Genomic DNA, 22794 nt, shown 5'->3' with positions numbered 1-22794 from the left:
AGTCCTTTTCCCATTTCTTAACTGTATTGTTCGTGTTGTTTTTGAATTTTTGAGCTCTTTATAGATTCTGGATGTTAACCCTTTATCAGTTGCATAGTTTACAAATATTCTCTCCCATTCTGTTGGTCACCTGTTTACTTTGCTGAGTGTTTCTTTTGCAGTACAGAAGCTTCTCAATTTGATGTAGTCCCATTTTTCATTTTTGGCTTTGATTGCCTGTGCTTCTGAGATCTTTACCAAGAACTCTTTGCCTATGCTAACGTCTTGCAGGGTTTTCTCAGTGTTCTCTAATAATTTGATGGTATCAGGCCATAGATTTAGACCTTTGATTCATTTTGAGTGGATTTTATATACTGCCACTTTACCAAACTCTCTTGAGTTCCAATAGCCTCTTAGTGGAGTCTTTTGGACCCCCTATATATAAAATCATGTCATCTCCATATAGGGATAGTTTGATTTCCTCTTTTCCAATTTGTATCCCTTTGATTTCTTTTTATTGCCTAATGGCTCTGGCTAGAACTTCTGGGACTATATTGAATAGCAGTGATGGGAGTAGGCATCCTTGTCTGGTTCTGAATCAGTGGGACTGCTTCTAGCTTTTCCTCATTCAATAAAATGCTGGCCATGGCTTTGTCATAAATTGCCTTTATTGTGTTGAGGAATGTTCCTTCTATACACAACTTGCTTAAGGTTTTCATCATGAAAGGATGTTATATTTTATGAAATGTTTTCTCTGCATCTATTGAGATAACCATGTTTTTTTTTATTCTTTAGTTTGTTAATGTGATGTATCACATTAATTGATTTGCGAATGGTGAACCAACCCTACGTACCAGGAATAAATCCCACTTGGTCTGGTTGAATTATCTTTCTGATATGTTACTGGATTGGATTAGCTAATATTTTATTTAGGATTTTTGCTTCTATGTTTATTAGGGTTATTGGTCTATAGTTCTCTTTTTCTGTTACATCTTTTTCTGGTTTAGGATAAGGTGATTCAGGTTTCATAGAAGGAGTTTAGTAGGATTTCCTCTCTTCAATTATTTTGAATTCCTTGAGGAGAATGGGAATTAGATCTTCTTTAATGTGTGGTAGAATTCAGCAGTGAAGCCATCTAGTGCTGGGCTTTTCTTTGTTGGGAGGGTCTTAATTACTGATTCAAATTCTGTCTTCTTTATTGGTCTGTTTAGGTTTTCTATGTCTTCATGACTCAGTTTTGGTAGGTATATATCTTGGAATGTATCCATTTATTCTAGGTTTCCCAATTTGTTGGCATACAGCTCTTTGTAGTAATTCCTGATGATTCTTTTGATTTCTGTGGTATCTGTTGTTACATTTCCTTTTTCATCTCTGATTTTGGGTCTTCTCCATTAGTTGGACCAATGATATATCAATTTTGTTTATTTTTTCAAAAAAAAAGTTCTTCATATCACTAATCTTTTGTATATTTTGGTTTCAATATTGTTTATTCTCTAATTTTGATTATTTCTTTTCTCCTACTAATTTGGGGTTTGGTTTGTTGTTGTTTTTCTAGGTCCTTGAGATCCATTGATGGCTAATTTATTTAGTGCCTTTCCAATTTTCTCATATAGGCACCAATTGCTATAAACTTCTCTCTTAACACTGCTTTTGCTGTTTCCGATAAGTTTTGAAATGATGTATTGTCATCTTCCTTCATTTCCAGAAATTTTTTTATTTCTCTTTTAATTTCTTCTATGACCCACTGTTCATCCAGGGCTATGTTGTTCATTCTCTGTGTGATTGCATATGTTCTAGAGATTCTTAAGTTGTTGGTTTCCAGCTTTATTCCATTGTGCTCAGAAAAGCTGAATGATGTGATTTTGGTTATTTTGAATTTTCTGAGCTTGCTTTATGGCCTAGCATGTGGTCCATCCTAGACAAAGTTCCAGGCACTATTGAGAAGAATGTGCATTCTGCAACTGTGGTGTGAAAAGTCTTGTAGATAGCAGTTAGGTCCATTTGGTCCATGGTGTCGATTAGCTCTGTTATTTCTTTATTGATTTTCTGTCTGCTTGATCTGTCCATTGGTGAAAGTGCAGTGTTGAAGTCCTCTATTACTATTGTATTGGAGTCTGTGTCTCCCTTTAGATCCATTCGCATTTCTTTCACATAGCCAGGTACCCTGTAATTAGGTGTATATACATTTATTACAGTTACATCTTACTGTTGAATTGTTCCCTTAAACATTACATAGTGTCCTTCTTTGTGGCTTTTAACAGTATTTTTGTATTAAAGTCTATTTTGTCTAATATTAACACCTGCCCTTTTTTGCTTTCTGTTAGAATGTAAAGCCTTTTTCTATCCTTTCACTTTCAGTCTGCATGTATCTTTGTTGGTGAGATATATTTCTTGTAGGCAGCAAATAGATGGTTTTGTTTTTTAATCTATTCAGTCTTTCTGTATCTTTTAACTGGAAAGTTGAGGCTATTTACATTCAACATGACTATTGATAAGTAATGACTTTCCCTGCCATTTTTCCATAAATATTTCTATTGTTTACTATGAATTTTTTGGTGCTTTTACTGGGGGATTTTCTGCCTTTACATTCTTTTGTAATGATGGCCATCTTTCTGCATTTCTGTGTATAGCACATCTTTATGCATCTTTGTAAAACTGGACAAGTGGTGACAAATTCTTTAAATTGATGTTTGCTATGGAAATTATTTCACCTTCATAAATGAGAGCTTTGTAGGGTCCAGTATTCTGGTCAGGCAGTTTTTTCTCTTAAGACGGACTATATCTCACCATTCTCTCCTAGCCTATAGGGTTTCTGATGAGAAGTCAGCTGTGGGTCTAATTGGAGATCCTCTGAAAGTAATCTGGCATTTCTCTTGTGTACATTTTAGAATCTTTTTTATGTTTTACTGTGAAGAGTTTGACTACAATGTATCATGGTGAAGATCTATTCTGGTCATGTCTATTAGGAGTTCTATGTGCTTGCTGTATTTTGATATCCCTTTTCATTCTCCAAAGTGAGGAAGTTTTCTGTAATCATTTCACTAAATAGGCCTTCTAGTCCATTCTCTCTTTCCACACCTTCAGGAACTCCTAAGACCCATATGTTGGGTTATTTAGTAGTATCCTGTAAATCTCCAAAACTGTTTTTAAGTTTTTAAATTTCTCCCTTTTTTTCCAGTCTGATATGAAGATTTCCAAAGATTTGTCTTCCAACTTAGATGTTCTTTCTTTTGCCTTTCCAAGTCTGCTGTTAAGGCTTTCCACCACTTTTTTTTTTTATTTCCTCTATTGGTTCTTCATTTCTAATATTTCATTTTGATTTCTCTTTAAAATCTAAATTTCGAAGGCTGGCGCTGTGGCTCACTTGGTTAATCCTCTGCCTGTGATGCCGGCATCCCGTATGGGCTCCGGGTTCTAGTCCCAGTTGCTCTTCTTCTACTCCAGCTCTCTGCTGTGGCCCAGGAGGGCAGTGGAGGATGGCCCAGTTGTTTGGGCCCCTGCGCCCTCATGGGAGACCAGGAAGAAGCACCTGGCTCCTGGCTTCAGATCGGCGCAGCGCTGGCCTTAGCGGCCATTTGGGGAGTGAACCAACAGAAGGAAGACCTTTCTCTCTGTCTCTCTCTTTCACAGTCTATAACTCTACCTGTCAAAGAAATTTTAAAAAAAGAAAAAAATCTAAATTTCGTGGGAAAAATTTTCATTTATGTCACATTGTTTGCTTCACTTCATGGATTTGCTTCTGATTGCTTTTGAGTAATCCTATGATTAATTTTTTGAATTCCATTTCTGGCATTTCATCACTCTCCATCTTCACATTCTAATACTTAAATATTCTTGTGTTCCTTTCTTGGGGGAGGTGTCATGTTGTCTTCCTTATTCTTGTTTCTTAATTTTTTTAAAAAAAATTTCATTTATTTTTAGGCATTTGTGAAGTTGATTTGTTGTGTTTTTTCCTCTGGTGGCTTTATTTTTAAGCTATGCCTCTGTGGCTTAGAGGGACATCTGCCTTTCAGTGAATACCAATAACTGTGTGATGGGTGTGGGCAGGGAGCTCTGGTCAGTGATCCAGTGGGGCAAATATCCAGGGTAACACCTAAGTTGGGCGTGGTAGATCTCTGGTTTACAGAGGGGAATGGTCATCTCTATTGGTATGATCACCTCATTACCTCCTCTCCTCCAAGCTGAGAAATCCCCAGGTGTTAGCTCCCCATGTGTTCAATACTCATCGGTACCACTGTATGAACCACACAAATGATCTTCACAGTCCTCACTGTGAGCAAGTTCCCACTACAGTGATCTACCTAGGAAACCAAGCAGCTCCGAGTATAATTGGCCAGAGACTCAGCTACACCCTGCACTGTCTCATGTAACCACCAGGTCCCCATGGTGTCAGCACACAAGGTTCCTACAGTTGCTGGGTGCAGTGCTTTCACTCTCCCCTGCCAGTCTGTTGAGTCACCAGAGAGGACAATGTTCCCCGAGTCAGCTCTGCTTACATATCTTGATCATGGGAGCCTGGGGGCACCCTCAGTCCTACATGGGTGCTCATCCACCTACCAGTCAGTGGAGACAGCAGATTTTTCCTTCCACTAGAATATCTGGATCACACACATACACAAGAGCCACTGGCTAAATGTTGCTCTCTCTCCCACCACTGCCATTAGTACGGCCAAGAAGGCGTCTTGTCTCAGCCAATGGCTATATTCACACACAAAGGCTTCTGAAGCTCTTCCTCCTGCTATATCACCACGTTTTGCTGCAGTCCAGTCTCACCTCAGTCACCAAGTTGGCTGCTGCAGTTTTGTGCAGTGTTCGTGTTCTTGCTCATACTGTGTATCCACACCCTCCACTCAAGTCCACAAAGTTCCTCTTCCTCTTGTAAGAATATTTTTTAGGCCCACATAAGAATCACTGCAAAATTAAGAAAATACAGAGATTTTCCACATGTCTCTCACCCGAGATAATGTAGCCTCCCTTATTATCATCATCCCCTACCATAGTGGTATATTTGTTACAATTAATGAACCTATATGGACACATCATTATCACCTAAAATTCATGGTTTACATTAAGGTTCACTCTTGGTATTGTATGTCCTATGGCTTTAGTTAAATGCATAATAACATGTATCCATCATTATAGCATCATACAGAGTATTTTCACTGACTACCAAAAGCAATTTACAGATTCAGTGCAATCCCAATCAAAATCCTTTGTGCTCTTCCTTTTTAAGCCTTCTTCCCCTTCCCCTCCCTAACATCAGTAAGTGATTGTTTTTATTCTATCCATAGCTTTGCCTTTTCAAAAATGTTATCTATATGAAATCCTACAGTATGTAGCCTTTGCAGATTGAAGCTTTTCACTAAGTAATATGCCTCCATTTAATGGCTTGCTAGCTCATTTCTTTTTTAGTCCTGTATAATATTTGATTACTTGCATGTATGATATTTTATTAATTCATTTACTGAATGAAAACTTGCTTCCAAGTTTTATCAATTATTAATAAAGTTGTAACAAACCTCCATCTGTGGGATTTTGCATGGATTTGAGTTTTTAACACATCAAAGGGAAAAATTCCTGCATCATACATTAAGAGTACATTCAGTTTAGTTAAAAAAAAAAAAGAAAAAGAAAAAAAAACCTTTCAAACTATCTTACAAAGTGGCTGTACCATTTTGCATACCTGTCAGAAATGGTATTGCTCAATGACTTTCCAGCATTTGTGTTGCCAGTTTACCAGATTTTGGCATTTCAAATAGATTGTAGTAGCATCCCATTATTTTAATTTGCATTTCTCTGATGACATAAGACATAGAGCATCTTTTCATATGCTTATTTGCCATATCTATAACTTCTTGGTGAGGTACCTATTAAGATATTTGGCCTAGTTTTTTTGTTCATGTAAACATGAACCATATATATATATGTGCATACATATATATATGTATATAAATTTCTTTATCCAGTCATCATTCGATCAACATTTCAGTTGATTCCTATTGAGCTACTTTGAGTTGAGCTGCAATAAACACTGGGATACAGATAGCTCTTTCATATGCTATTTTTGTTTTCTTTGGTTGAATTCCCAGGCATGTAATGGCTGGGTCCTATGGTAGATCTATTTTCAGATTTCTGAGGAATCTCCATATTTTCTGCCTACAAACTGTATTATAGTGTCTTTTTCTCTACATCTTCCCCAGCAATTGTTATATTTGGATTTTTGAATGATAGCCATTTTAACTGGTGCAAAGAGAAACCTCATTGTGGTTTTTATTTGTACTTCCCTGATGGCTGGTGATCCTGACCATTTTTTCATGTGTCTGTTGGCCATTTGTATTTCCTCCAGTGGAAAAAAATGCTTATTCATCTCCTTAGCCCATTTCTTAACTTTATTGTTTGCTTTTTTATTATTGAAATTCTTGGGTTCCTTATATATTCTAGATATTAATCCTTTAGCAGATGTATAGTTTGTAAATATTTTCTCCCATTCTGTCATTTGCCTCTTTACTTTTCTGACTGTTTCCTTTGCTATGCAGAAACTTCTTAGTTTGATGCAATCCCATTTGTCTATTTTTGCCTTTATTTCCTGTGCTTCTGGGGTCTTATCCAAGACATCTTTACCTATGTCAATGTCTTGCAGTGTTTCCCCTGTTTTCCTCTAATAATTTGATGGTTTCAAGTCTTAGATTTAGATCCTGATCCATTGTTGTTGAGGTGGATTCGTTCTGAGAGAAGCGCAGTCGGAGCAAGAGGTGTGGAGTCACCATACAGACACCAGGAGTCGGGTGAAGCGAGCTAGAGGAAAGCAGCTTGTAGACTCGTTTATTTCAGTTGGTACATCAGCTTATATAGCCAAGACAGCCAATCCGGTCAAGGGGCGGTTTATGCCCTAACCAATCACAGCCTGTTGCCAGGCAGGCTCCTTTGCCAGGTGGGTTCTGAAGCCATTCCTGAGTAACTAACACTTGCTTGTCAGTGGCCATCTTGGCACGGTCTTCTCATTACACCACATTTCCCCCTTCCCGATTATTTTTGAGCAATGGGAAGCATGATCCTTGGTCCTTGGAGTTGATTTTTGTGTAGGGTGTAAGATAGGGGTCTTGTTTCATACTTCTGCATTCAGATATCCAATTTTTCCAAAAACATTTGTTGAAGAGACTGCCCTTTATCCAGGGAGTATTTTTAGCTCATTTGTCAAAGGTTAGTTGTAGATGTGTGGATTAATTTCTAGGGTCTCTAGGGTATCCCATTGGTCTGTGTGTCTACTCTTGTGCCATAATAGGCTGTTTTCATTATAACTACACTGTAATATACCTTGAAATCAGGTATTTTGATGCCTCAAGATTTATTTTAGGATTGCTTTAGCTATTTAAGGTCTCTTGTGATTCTATATGAATTTTAAGATCATTTTTTCCAGACCTGAGAAGAACGTTTTTGGTATTTTAATTGGGAATTTGATCTAAGTTAATTCTCAGTAAATAAAAAACACTTAATATTTACCTGATTTCCTTTTCTTATTCTGATATGTGGTTGCAAGAAATGTTCCTCTAAAGGCATCCAACTGGAAATAAAACTATTAATTAGTTTGCATAATAAATAAAAATATAATTTATATAAATTAAGCAAATATATGTATATATGAATATAAATATCTAAAATGAACTTGTTCATTTCTGAGCCAAGTTATGACCTGTAACTTTCTTTATCTTCTTGGCTGGTTATCCTTGGTAAGATCTTCCATGTGCTGGTTCATTCCCCAAATGGCTGTACCTGCCAGGGATAGGCCAGACGAAAGCCAGGAGCAGGAGCTTCTTCTGGGTCTCCCACATGGGTACAGAGGTCTAAGCACTTGGGCCATCCTCCACTGCTTTTCCCAGGTGCATTAGCAAGGAGCTGGAGAGGAAGTAAACTATCTAGGACTTGAACCGGCACCCATATGGGATGCCAGCACTGAAGGCAGTGGCTTTACCTGCTATGCCACAAAGCTGGCCCCATTTATTTTTCTTGGAAAACATATCTTTGAACAAATGAAATGTCATTTAATCTGATAATCCAGTTATTTATGTCCATGCACTACTATTAAGTAAATTAATTATATAGGCACAACAGTCATCCACTCTATTTTCTATTCTTATTTTCTAAACAAGGTGCTTGAAGTTTAAATAAAATAAGGATAAGTTAGAACATTTACCCTATTTTCCATGAGAAAAATAAAACATAGTAATTAAAATAACAAGGATTAAATTTTATATCTTTGAAATGATACTTTTTTTTCCATCCTAATTACAGTTATCAAAAAAAGAAAGGAAGTGAAACTATACAGTAGGTTGTTGATAACAGTGCAAATTAAATTAATTGAAACTTCTTTTTTAGGAGCAAGGAAAATAGTTACCCAAGAATAATAATAAAATAAATACTAAGTACATTTTACTTTAGAGTCAAAGCAATTTAAAGTATAGAAACTGGTTTCCTGTGCAGAGAGGAGTAAAGGGAAGGGAAATGTGTCTTTAAGCTTCCAGTGTAATAGTTATCTTAAAAACTTTAACCTTTTTCAACAGGTTTAGATCCAGATAAGCATCTTGGGAAAACCTTAGATCAAATGGAACCTATTCTCTTAGAGGTAAGAATTTATATTTTTCAAAATATAGTCATCTAAAGAGGGAAAATGTACTGTGATATAATGATCATAAAATCAAATTTATTTTAGAAAAATGCAGGTACATACATTAAATGTTTTATGAAGAAATTAAACTTCATATGAAATATGCTTAAAATTATGAAAATTATTAGTAGCATGTTGACCCAAATACAGGATTATGTTATACCTAAAAGAAATTGCTCTGTCAGAAGCTTGACTTCATTAAAACAGACATTTTTGAGTAAAAGGTACTCTGCTCCTAATGAACGGTCTCTGTGATCACATGCTTTGCCATAAGAAACAGGAATAAAAGCTTCCTATAGTGACTGTGTTATCTAATCTGTCTTTGGCCAATTATGAAATTATTCTACAAACTAGAAATTTTCAAAAGGGTTCAAATTAACCTGTTTCACCCTTATCATTGTCAAATCGTTAATACACCCCACACATTCAAGGAAGATTCAGTTTTCATTTACTGTTTTCTTCTTTTTTAAAGATTTATTTATTTATTTATTTATTTAAAAGACAGAGTTACAGAGAGGCAGGGAGGCAGAGAGAGAGACAGAAATTGGTCTTCCATCTTCTCTTCACTCCCCAGATGGCCGTAAAGGCCATAGCTGCGGCAATCTGAAGCCAGGAGCCAGGAACTACCTCCAGGTCTCCCACATGGATGTAGAGGATCTTCTACTGCTTTCCCAGGCCATAGCAGAGAGTTGGATTGGAAGTGGAGCAGCCGGGACACAAACCTGCCCCCTCATAGGATGCCGGCACTGCAGGCAGTGGCTTTACCCACTACACCACAGCACTGGCCCCATTTACTGTTTTCTATGTATTGTGTTTGAGTTTGGGGGCACATCGTATGTTTAGTATGGCCATATTTCACTGACTAGAACGGTATAATTTTAGCACTATTTGGAGTTTTTTATTCCACAATCATGATAGGAAAAAGAAAACTATTTCACTTGTGTGAAAGAACTCAACTCCTCTGATAAGTCATTTTCCTATGTGATTAATACTACTACTGTGATAAGAACTATTAGCAGTTATACTTTTATGAGTTTTGCATTTTCTTTTGAAGTGATTCATAATTGATTATTTTATAGCTCTTGGCATATACCAAATGTCTAGAAATCCCCAAAATGTTAATTCCTTCTTTTATTAAATGTTCTTTAGCACCTAACATGTGCCAGACAGATGGTAAAGATTAAAAGAAAAATTAATTATTACATAATTGTGACAAATTCTATTTGTTTCTAGATAATTTAGTGTCATTTATTGAAGTCAGTCTAGAAGACATAATTATTTTTCATGTTCACCTTTTAGAGCTATATTCATAGCATTTTGTTTTGTGCCTAACATTGTATCTATATGCCTACCTTTTCACTACTATCAGACTATTAGCTTACAAAAACTTGGCATATATATAAAATTTATTCCATAAATGTAATTTTATTATACAGATGTAATAAAAATATTATGCATACATAATGAAATTAAATGTATGGACAAAGGAAAGAGAACTTCAGAAATGGATACTATGGTTTTGGCAAAAGTACTTTTTGAAATGTATCTCAAAAATGTGTAGTTTATGACTTTAGATTTCAAATGTGTAGAGATTATTTGTATAAACGGCAAGTAACAGGGTAGACATTATGATACAGCTAGTTAAGCTGCCATTTCAGATGTGCAAATCCCATATCAGAGTGCACATTCCCAGTTCCATCTTCCAATAAGCTTCCACTCAGCTCCCTGCTAATGTGCCTGGGAATTAGCAAATGTTCGCCCAAATGTTTGGGTTCTTGCTACTCCTATTTGAGACCTGGCTGGAGTTCCTGGCTCATGGCTACAACCTGGCCCAGCCCTGGCTGTTGCAGCCATTTGAGGAGTGAACCAGTGCATGGAAGATCTCTCTGTCTCTCTCTCTTTCTCTCTCTCTTGTTTGTTACTCTTCCTTTCAAATAAATAAATAAATCTTTCAAAAAAAAGAGAGGCAAGTAACATTTTGGGGGTACCAGGCTGTTGGTTATAAATTAACTTTGGGTTATCATAGGATATTCAAACATAAATATACAAAAATCAGCAGAGCCAAGATGGTGGAATAGTGAGGGCGCACACCGATGGTCCGGGAAAAGATAGTATAATAAAAGTGGAGTTACTGTAGCCTCAGGAAAAGGCTCAGGAAAAAATTGCAGAGGAAACTCTTCCGGATCTAGTGGATGTGACACAGAGGACCTACAGGGAGAGCAAGGTCACCCACCATGTGAAAGCCGAGCCGCGGGAGCCGAGCCACAGAAGCCGAGCCACAGAGTCTGCGCACCAGCGCTGGAAGGGCAGGTGAGACAAAAACCTTGGTAACCTGAGACATTAGCGGGGAAAGGCAGAAAGAGCCTAGAGGGAACGAGGCCTGAAGCCCCACTGGGGAAAGTTCACCACGCTGACTGGAGGAGAGAAAAAAATATGAATAAATAAGGGTAACCGGCACGGACACTAGCCTCTCTCTCCACTCACATTACAAAGCCAAGCAAGAAAAAAAGCAGGCGCCATTTTACATATGTAAAGCGGCGCCCACCATTAACCAAGCAGAAAAACCTGACTCTGGTGGGGAGAAATAACAGGAGGTTAAGACCTAGTGAAAGTGTGTAGCTAACGAACTGAGACTGTGAAAATCTGAGGGGGGGGGGCGAGAGAACTCACCGAGTACACAAACTCGGTAACCTTGGCAACCCAGTGAGAGACTGCAGAGAAATTTGAGACCACACTGAAGGCTGCATAAACTCTTTGAGTGGTCCCAGGGGTAGATCAGACAAATACCTACAGGGGCCAGATTTCATACATCAACTACCCTCAATTCCACTTAGCTGTGTGGAATTATTTCTCAGCTGAGTCAAAAAAAAAAAAAAAGAGAGAGAGAGCGAACGAGCGAGAGAACAATCTGGGTGAGTCACCTTTTGCACACCCTTAACCCTAAAGAACCAAGCAGAGCTCTCTGGCCACACGCATCACAACCTCTAAGGATCCATCAAAAGCAGACAGTCCACTTAATCTAGAGTCATAGTATAACAAGAAAAAACACCACAGTGAAAAAACCAAAGAATATCTCCAATATGCCAAACAACAAATGCAGAAACCGAGGTAACAAGAACAAGGAAGACACTATGATGCCCCCAAATGAAAAAGACACCCCAATTCAAGATTATAAAGATGATGAGATAGAAGAAATGCAAGAAGCAGATCTCAAAAAAATTGATAAGAACATTAAGAAGTTCTCAAAACAAGTTTTTGAACTATAGAAATCCTTAATGGACAAGATAGAAAATCTCTCGCACGAAAATGAAATATTAAGGAGGAATCAAAATGAAATGAAACAACTAGTACAACAGGAAACTGTGATAGTGACGAGAAATCATAATGAAATGAAGAATTCAATAGATCAAATGACAAACACATTAGAGAGCCTTAAAAACAGCATGGATGAAGCAGAAGAGAGAATATCAGACTTAGAAGACAGAGAACAGGAAAATATAGTCAAACCAAAGAAAAGAAGAGGAAATTAGAAATCTAAAAAATATTGTCGGGAATCTACAGGATACTATTAAAAAACCCATCATTCGGGTTCTAGGAGTTCCTGAAGGCATGGAGAGGGAGAAAGAATTAAAGGCCTTTTTAGTGAGATACTAGCAGAAAATTTCCCAGGTTTGGAGAAGAACAGAGACATCCTAGTATAGGAAGCTCATAGAAACCCTAATAAACATGACCAAAAGAGATCCTCACCAGGACACGTAATTAAACTCACCACAGTGAAACATAAAGAAAAGATCCTAAAATGTGCAAGAGAGAAACGTCAGATTACTCTCAGAGGATCTCCAATCAGACTCACAGCTGACTTCTCATCAGAAACCCTACAAGCTAGGAGGGAATGGCAAGATATAGCCCAGGTACTAAGAGAGAACAACTGCCAGCCCAGAATATTATATCCTGCAAAGCTCTCATTTGTGAATGAAGGTGAAATAAAGACCTTTCACAGCAAACAGAAATTGAAAGAATTTGTCGCCACTCGTCCAGCCCTGCAAAAGATGCTTAAAGATGTGTTGCACACAGAAACACAGAAACACGGTCATCAATATGAAAGAAGGTAAAGGAAGGAAACCTCACAGCAAAAGATCACAGGAAGTTCAAAACATATATTAGAACTTATCTTTGGCAAATGGCGGGCAAAGTCACTACTTATCAATAGTCACATTGAACGTTAATGGCCTGAACTGTCCAGTTAAAAGACACCGATTGGCTGATTGGGTTAAGGAACAAAACCCATCTTTGCTGCTTACAAGAAACACATCTTTCCATCAAAGATGCATACAGACTGAAAGTGAAAGGCTGGAAAAAGATATTCCATGCCAACAGAAATGAAAAAAGAGCGGGTGTAGCCATCTTAATATCAGACAAATAAACTTTACCACAACAACTGTTAGGAGAGACAAAGAGGGGCACTATATAATGATTAAGGGATCAATTCAACAGGAAGATATAATGATTATCAATGTATATTCACCTAATTACAGGGCACTGGTTTATTTAAAAGAGATGTCAAGGGACTTAAAGGGAGACTTAGACCCCAATACAATAGTACTGGGGGACTTCAATACTCCACTCTCAGAAATAGACAGATCAACAGCACAGAAGATCAACAAGGAGACAGTAGATTTAAACGACACTATAGCCCAAATGGATCTAACAGATATCTACAGAACTTTTCATCCTACACATAAAGAATTTACATTCTTCTCAGCAGTATCTGGAACCTTCTCTAGGATTGACCACATACTAGGCCATAAAGCAAGTCTCAGCAAATTCAAAAGAATTAGAATCATACCATGCAGCTTCTCAGACCATAAAGGAATGAAGTTGGAAATTAGCAACTCAGGAATCCCTAGAGCATATGCAAACACATGGAGATTGAACAACATGCTCCTGAATGAAAAATGGGTCATAGAAAAAATTAAAAGAGAAATCAAAACCTTTCCGGAAGTAAATGAGGATAACAGCACAACATACCAAAATTTAGGGATACAGCAAAAGCAGTGTTAAGAGGAAAGTTTATATCAATAGGTGCCTACATCAAGAAATTGGAAAGACACCAAATAGATGAGCTTCCAATTCATCTCAAGGATCTAGAAAAACTGCAGCAAACCAGACCCAAATCTAGTAGGAGAAGACAAATAATTGAAATCAGAGAAGAAATCAACAGGATTGAATCCAAAAAAAAATTACAAAAAATCAGCCAAAGGAGGAACTGGTTTTTTGAAAAAATAAACAAAATTGACACCCCATTGGCCCAACTAACTAAAAAAAGAAAAGACTCAAATCACTAAAATCAGAGATGAAAGAGAATGTAACAACAGACACCACAGAAATTGGAAGAGTCATCAGAAATTTTACAAGGACTTGTATGCCAGCAAACAGGGAAATCTATCAGAAATGGATAGATTCCTGGACACATACAACCTACCTAAATTGAACCAGGTAGGCATAGAAAACCTAAACAGACCCATAACTGAGACAGAAATTGAAACAGTAATAAAGGCCCTCCCAACAAAGAAAAGCCCAGGACCAGATGGATTCACTGCTGAATTCTATCAGAATTTAAAGAAGAACTAACTCTAATTCTCAAACTATTCAGAAAAATTGAGAAAGAGGGAATCCTCCCAAATTCTTTCTATGAAGCTACGATCGCCTTAATTCCTAAGCCGGAAAAAGATGCAGCATTGAAAGAGAATTACAGACCAATGTATCTGATGAACATAGATGGAAAAATACTCAATAAAATACTGGCCAATAGAATGCAACAACACATCAGAAAGATCATCCACCCAGACCAAGTGGGATTTATCCCTGGTATGCAGGGATGGTTCAATGTTTGCAAAACACTCAATGTAATACACCACATTAACAGACTGCAGAAGAAAAACCATATGATTATCTCAATAGATGCAGAGAAAGCATTTGATAAAATACAACACCCGTTCATGATGAAAACTCTAAGCAAACTGGGTTTGGAAGGAACATTCCTCAATACAATCAAAGCAATCTATGAAAAACCCACGGCCAACATCCTATTGAATGGGGAAAAGTTGGAAGCATTTCGACTGAGATCTGGTACCAGACAGGGATGTCCACTCTCACCACTGCTATTCAATATAGTTCTGGAGGTTCTAGCCAGAGCTATTAGGCAAGAAAAAGAAAATAAAGGGATACAAATTGGGAAGGAAGAACTCAAACTATCCCTCTTTGCAGATGACATGATTCTTTATTTAGGGGACCCAAAGAACTCTACTAAGAGACTATTGGAACTCATAGAAGATTTTGGCAAAGTAGCAGGGTATAAAATCAATGCACAAAAATCAACAGCGTTTGTATACACAGACAATGCCATGGCTGAGGAAGAACTTCTAAGATCAATCCCATTCACAATAGCTACAAAAACAATCAAATACCTTGGAATAAACTTAACCAAGGACGTTAAAGATCTCTACAATGAGAATTACAAAATCTTAAAGAAAGAAATAGAAGATACCAAAAAATGGAAAAATCTTCCATGCTCATGGATTGGAAGAATCAATATCATCAAAATGTCCATTCTCCCAAAAGCAATTTATAGATTCAATGCAATACCAATCAAGATCCCGAAGACCTTCTTTTCAGATCTGGAAAAAATGGTGCTGAAATTTATATGGAGACACAGGAGACCTAGAATACCTAAGGAATCTTGTAAAACAGAAACAAAGCCAGAGGCATCACAATACCAGATTTCAGGGCATACTACAGGGCAGTTGTTATCAAAACAGCATGGTACTGGTACAGAAACAGATGGATAGACCAATAGAACAGAATAGAAACTCAGAAATCAATCCAAACATCTACAGCCAACTTAAATTTGATCAAGGATCCAAAAACAATCCCTGGAGTAAGGATAGTCTATTCATAAATGGTGCTGGGAAAATTGGATTTCCATGTGCAGAATCATGAAGCAAGACCCCTACCTTTCACCTTACACAAAAATTCACTCAACATGGATTAAAGACTTAAATCTACGACCCGACACCATCAAATTATTAGAGCACATTGGAGAAACCCTGCAAGATATAGCTACTGGCAAAGACTTCTTGGAAAATACACCAGAAGCACAGAAGTCAAAGCCAAAAATAACATTTGGGATTGCATCAAATTGAGAAGTTTCTGTATTCAAAAGATAAAGTCAGGAAAGTGAAGAGGCAACCGACAGAATGGGAAAAAATATTTGCACACTACAGAACAGATAAAGGGTTGATAACGAGAATCTACAAAGAAATCAAGAAACTCCACAACATCAAAATAAACAAACAACTTAAGAGATGGGCCAAGGACTTCAATAGACATTTTTCAAAAGAGGAAATCCAAATGGCCAACAGGCACATGAAAAAATGTTCAAGATCACTAGCAGTCAGGGAAATGCAAATCAAAACCACAATGAGGTTTCACCTCACCCCGGTTAGAATGGCTCACATTCAGAAATCTACCAACAACAGATGCTGGAGAGGATGTGGGGGAAAAGGGACACTAACCCACTGTTGGTGGGAATGCAAACTGGTTAAGCCACAGGTGGAAGTCAGTCTGGAGATTCCTCAGAATCCTGAATGTAACCCAGCCATACAACCCAGCCATCCCACTCCTTGGAATTTACCCAGAGGAAATTAAATTGGCAAACACAAAAGCTGTCTGCACCTTAATGTTTATTGCAGCTCAATTCACAATAGCTAAGACCTGGAACCAACCCAAATGCCCATTAACAGTAGACTGGATAAAGAAATTATGGGACATGTACTCTATAGAATACTATACAGCAGTCAAAAACAATGAAACCCAGTCATTTGCAACAAGATGGAGGAATCTGGAAAACCTTATGCAAAGTGAATTAAGCCAGTCCCAAAGGGACAAATACCATATGTTTTCCCTGATCGGCGACAACTAACTGAGCACCAAAGGAGAAACCTGTTGAAGTGAAATGGACACTATGAGAAACAGTGACTTGATCAGCTCTTGTCCTGTTGATGTACAATGTAATACTTTATTTAGTATTTTTTTTGTTCTTGTACTAATGGGTTGAACTCTATAATTAAAACACAATTATTCTTAGGTGTTTAAATTTTAACTGAAAAGTGATCCCTGTTAGGAATCTGGAAAACATTATGCTGAGTGAAATAAGCCAGTCCCAAAAGGACAAATATCATATGTTCTCCTTGATAGGTGACAACTAACTGAGCATCAAAAAGGAAATCCATTAAAGTGAAATGAACACTATGAGAAACAGTGACTTGATCAGCTCTTGCCCTGTTGTTGATGAATAACTTAATATGTTATCCCTCTTAGTATTTTGTTTGTTTGTTTGTTCTACTTAATACTTTTAGTTGAATACTGTAATCAATGCACAGTTATTCTTTTTTTTTTTTTTTTTTTTTTTTTGACAGGCAGAGTGGACAGTGAGAGAGAGAGACAGAGAGAAAGGTCTTCCTTTTGCCGTTGGTTCACCCTCCAATGGCCGCCGCGGCCGGCGCGCTGCGGCCGGCGCACCGCGCTGATCCGATGGCAGGAGCCAGGAGCCAGGTGCTTTTCCTGGTCTCCCATGGGGTGCAGGGCCCAAGCACCTGGGCCATCCTCCACTGCACTCCCGGGCCACAGCAGAGGGCTGGCCTGGAAGAGGGGCAACCGGGACAGAATCCGGCGCCCCAACCGGGACTAGAACCCGGTGTGCCGGCGCCGCAAGGCAGAGGATTAGCCTAGTGAGCCGCGGCGCCGGCCCAGTTATTCTTAAGTGGTGAAACTTAACTGAAAAGTAATCGCTGTTAAATATAAGAGTGGGAATAAGAAAGGGAAGAGATGCGCAATTTGGGACATGCTCAAGCTGACTTGCCCCAAATGGTAGAGTTGAAAACATACCAGGGGATTCCAATTCAATCCCATCAAGGTGGCATGTACCAATGCCATCTCACTAGTCCAAGTGATCAATTTCTGTTCACAATTGATCAAAATGATAGGAGTAAGAGTCAAAGGGATCACATAAACAAGACTAGTGTCTGTAAATACTAGCTGATAGACTAAAAGAAGGAGAGAACGATCCAACATGGGAAGCGAGATACACAGCATACTCATAGAATGGCGGATGTCCTGAACAGCACTCTGGCCTCAGAATCAGCCCTCAAGGCATGCGGATCCAGCTGAAAAGCTCATGAGAGTATTTCAGGCATGGAAAGCCAAGACACTCTGAAAAAAAAAAAAAAAGAATAACCTAAATGAAAGATCTCTGCAAGTGAGATCCCAGTGGAAAGAACAGGTCATCAAAGAAGGAGGTACCTTTCTCTGAAGGGAGGAGAGAAATTCCACTCTGACTACAACCTTGTCTAAATATGATCAGAGTCGGTGAACTCAAATGGCTTCCATAGCCTTGGCAACTCATGACAAGAGCCTAGGTTGATTACTGATGCCATAAACAAGAGTGTCAATTTGTTAAGTCAACAACAGGAGTCACTGTGCACTTACTTCTCATGTAGTATCTGTCCTTAATGTGCTGTACATTGTGATTTAATGCTATAACTAGTACTCAAACAGTATTTTTCACTTTGTGTTTCTATGGGGGTACAAACTGTTAAAATCTTTACTTAATATATGCTGAACTGATCTTCTGTATATAAAGAGAAACGAAAATGAATCTTGATGTGAATGGAAGGGGAGAGGGAGCGAGAAAGGGGAGGGTTGCTGGTGGGAGGGAAGTTATGGGGGCGGGGGGAGCCATTGTAATCCATAAGCTGTACTTTGGAAATTTATATTCATTAAATAAAAGTTAAAAAGAAAAAAAAAGACAAAAAAAGACAAAAATCATTGTATTAAATGACAGCAAATTTCTCAATATTATCTGGCAATTTTATATTTTCCTAAAAGTATTTTCTGCTCATTCTCTGTAATGGCTATTTAATCCTCCTTCTATGATCCTGAAGTCTCAAATATTTTTACCTTTTTCATTTTGAATGAATGACGTATCTCCCCATCACAGAGAAAATGAAGCCACCATACTAGAAATCACTCTACTCCCAGCCCCTCCTGACTTTTCTGTGCCCACACCTGTCCTTGCTTCCTGATGAAGAAGCGGTCTTCTGTATGCGACTGAGCCCTTCCTTGTGCTTGAACCCCAACTACACCTGTCTTCTCTGAGACTGCAGTTAGCCAACCCACTACAATATCTTCATTCTCTCTGTCTCAGTCTTGTTTCTGTCAAATCAATATGGACAAGTACCACAGCTGTCTCTCCTATCCTGAGGATTGCCTCTCTCCAGTCTAGTTTTTCTCTAGCTTTCTCTGTATCTTTCTTCTCTGCCTCAAACTGAAAAACTTAAAAAGTCTTTTCTGTACTTCTTCATGTCTCAGGTGCCTGATGTTCTTGGAGTCAGCCTTCTTCTAGCTCTGAATGGATACAGTCCTGACCAAGATCACCTACCTTCTCAACATTATCAAACTCAGTCGGCCTTATTCCTTATTTGCTAGTTGCAAGCAATCTTTGTTAAAATGTTCCTGTTTACATTCATGCCGTCTTTATATCCATGATTTTTTGCCATTCCTTTTGTCATCACTTGAATTCAGGTGCCTGTCACTTCATGCCTGGAATAATAGAGACAACTCCAAATTTTCCTGGGACTTCTCTTTTATTGTCTAATAGTTCATTTTGCTTCCTATGTCAAGATAATTGTTAAAATATATTACTGTAATTGTCTCACTCAAAACTAAAAAAAAAAAAAAAAAAAAAGGAGTCCCCATTGCCTAGAGGCTAAAATCCACATTTTTGGACTCCTCTTTCCCACACTTCCTGTATTTCACCAATTAACATTATTTTCTGTGCTTTTCCAGAATATATATTTAAGTGTATATATATATATATATATATATATATATATATATATATATTTAAATCCAGGCACTTCTCACCATTTCTAGTGATACTGTCACCTCATAATGATCTTTTGTCTGGAATACGACATCACCCAACTGGTCCACTTACTCCCACCTCCATTGTTCTGCTGTGATCCATTATTCCTACAGATGCCAGAGTAATATTTTTTTAACTTTTATTTAGTAAATATAAATTTCCAAAGTACAGTTTATGGATTACAATGACTTACCCCCCATAACTTCCATCCCACCCGCAGCCCTCCCATCTCCCACTCCCTCTCCCATTCCATTCACATCAAGATTCATCAGTTTGCACCCACACAGAACATAAAGTGTAAAATACTGTTTGAGTAATAGTTATAGCATTAATTCACATTGAACAACACATTAAGGACAGAGATCCTACATGAGGAGTAAGTACACAGTGACTCCTGTTGTTGACTTAACAAATTGACACTCTTTTTTATGGTGTCAGAAATCATTTTTAAAGTGTAAATCTAATCATATCACTACTTAGTCTAAAATTTAAATGGCTCCTCATTGCAATTAAAACAAAATCCAAATTCCTGTGAGATTACAACCTCTGAGACTTTATGACCAGCATTCTATCCATCTTTTAATACTCATCCTCCATCAGGTTCTGTCTCACACAATGAGCCATAGCCACATACTTAAACACACCTTTTTTATGCTTTTTCTTATCTGGACTTTCCTCTGCCTGAAAGTGTTTTATCCTGAGACCATCGCATGGCCTTTTTAAGTGACATCTCAAATGTAGTCTCCTCAGAGAAGCTCTCCCAGTCTACCCTAGCTAAAGCAGGTCTCTCCAAATTACTCTGTTTATTTGTTTACAACTATTTTGTATGCACAACTTAGAATATGATCTCCAATAACCTTGCCAAGATATTCTTTTATTTATTTGCTTGTTCATCTGTCCATCTACTCATTCATCTTGTCTTAAAGTTATTTAATATTTATTGGAGTTCTGCATTGTGATAGATGCTATGGTGAGTGCTAGGTATATATATATATCCTTGCTCTTGAGCTTACAATTTGCTATAGTTGTTTTCAGATTTTGTACAATTTATTGCAGACCTTGTTAAATATATATATACACACACACACACACATCCTTTCTCACCTCAAATAAGGAAAGTCAGAAGGGCCAGAGATCTACCTTTAAATAGTCATTAAGTAATTCTGATGTAGTGATCCAGTACAGGCACACCTCAGAGATAATACAACTCCAGTTCTAGACCATCATAATAAAGCAACTCACATGAAGTTTTGTTTTCCAGGGCACATATTAGTTATGTTTACACTATTCTATTGTCTATTTAAGTGTGCAATAACATTATGTCTACAAATATATATATGTGTGTGTATATGTGTGTGTGTGTCTTAATTTAAAGATATCTTATTGCTAAAGAAATATTCTAACAATGATAGGAACCTTCAGCTTGTCATCTTTTCGCTTGTAGAACATCTTACTTCAAGGTTAATAACTGCCAATCCATCATGATTGTGGTTGCCTTGTTGAGGTCTTTTGGCAGTTTCTTAAACTAAGACAATATTTGCAGCATCAATGTCTTTTCCTTTCACAAAAGATTTCTCTGCAGCATGTGATGCTATTTAACAGCATTTTTGACACAGTTGAACTTCTTTCAAATTTGGAGTCAGTTTTCTCAAGCCTTTAGGCCACATTATCAACTAAGTTTTTATACTATTATACATCTTATTTTGTCGTTTCAGCAATGTTCATAGCATTTTCACCAGGAGTAGATTCTATAATTATTCTCTGTGCTCATCCATAGGAAGCAGCTCCTCATCTGTTAAAAGTTTTATCATGAAATTGCCACAGTCCCCTTAAATCTTCAGGCTCCACTTCTACTGCTAGTTTTCTTATTCTACAACTACCGTAGTTACTTCCTCCACTAAACTTAAATCTCTCAAAGTCATCCATGGAAGTTGGAGTTTCTTCTAAAATCACATTAATGTTGACATTTTGACCTCCTCCCATTAATTGCAAATGTTCTTAGTAGCATCTAGAATGGTGAATACTTTACATTAATTTTAAATTTACTCTGTCCAGCTTCATCACTATCATAGTATCTATAGCCTTATGAAATACATTTCTTAAATAATAAGACTGGACTGTCAAAACTACTGCTTGATGTGTAGGCCTCAGAATGGAAGTGTGTTAGCAGGCATGTATACAATATTACATACTGCGCATCTCCATCAGAGCTCTTGGGTGATGGGTGCTCTGTCAATGAGCAGTAACATCTTTTTTTTTTTTTTTTTTTTTTTGACAGGCAGAGTGGACAGTGAGAGAGAGAGACAGAGAGAGAAAGGTCTTCCTTTGCCGTTGGTTCACCCTCCAATGGCCGCCGCTGCAGCCGGCGCACCGCGCTGATCCTGGCAGGAGCCAGGAGCCAGGTGCTTTTCCTGGTCTCCCATGGGGTGCAGGGCCCAAGCACCTGGGCCATCCTCCACTGCACTCCCTGGCCATAGCAGAGAGCTGGCCTGGAAGAGGAGCAACCGGGACAGAATCCAGCGCCCCAACCGGGATTAGAACCCGGTGTGCCGGCGCCGCAAGGTGGAGGATTAGCCTATTGAGCCACGGCGCCGGCCCGAGCAGTAACATCTTGAAAGGAATCTTTTTTTTTTCTGAGCCGTAGGTGTCAATAGTGGGCTTTAGATACTCAGTGAACCATGTTGTAAATAGATGTGCTGTCATTGAGGCCTCGTTCCATTTGTAGAAAACAGGCAATGTAGCTTTAGTGAAATTCTTAGGGCCTCTAGAATTTCCAAAAAGATAAATAAGCATTTAAATTTACCAGCTGCATTGACCCCTAATAAGACAATCAGCCCGCTCTCGGAAGCTTTGAAGCATGCCATTGACTTATACTCTCTAGCTATCAAAGTCCTAAATAATGCCTTTCATTTGCAGTTGCTTTGTCTACAATGAAAATATGTTGTTTAGTGTAGACACCTTCATAAATTATCTTAGAGCTGCTGTATAACTTGCTGCAGCTTCTTAATCAGTATTTGCTGCTTTACCTTGTACTCTTTTACAGGTGACTTTTTTCCTTAAATCTCATGAACCAAACTTATCTAAGATAGCTCCAAATCTTTTTCCTGCATCTTCCTTATTGCCTTACCTTTCATAAAACTGAAGAGAATTATAGCCTTATTCTAAATTA

General features: G+C 38.0%; 1 protein-coding gene across 5 annotated transcripts in view; it reads left to right on the top strand.

Moving 5' to 3' along the window:
• The window catches only part of DPH6 (diphthamine biosynthesis 6), a 227114-nt gene that overhangs the window by 151225 nt on the left and 53095 nt on the right, over positions 1-22794 (top strand). For all 5 annotated transcript variants that reach the window (XM_002717996.6, XM_089309399.1, XM_089309391.1 and 2 more), the window contains one exon: positions 8538-8599. In XM_002717996.6, the coding sequence (XP_002718042.2) occupies positions 8538-8599 (62 nt within the window). The remainder of the gene's footprint in view (positions 1-8537; positions 8600-22794) is intronic.

The sequence above is a fragment of the Oryctolagus cuniculus genome, chromosome 12 (genome assembly GCF_051225735.1).
Source record: "Oryctolagus cuniculus isolate XC-2025 breed Fujian yellow rabbit chromosome 12, ASM5122573v1, whole genome shotgun sequence".
Taxonomy (NCBI): Eukaryota; Metazoa; Chordata; class Mammalia; order Lagomorpha; family Leporidae; genus Oryctolagus; species Oryctolagus cuniculus.
The sequence above is the reverse complement of the archived record's forward strand: the minus strand, read 5'-3'. Positions and strand labels throughout refer to the sequence as shown.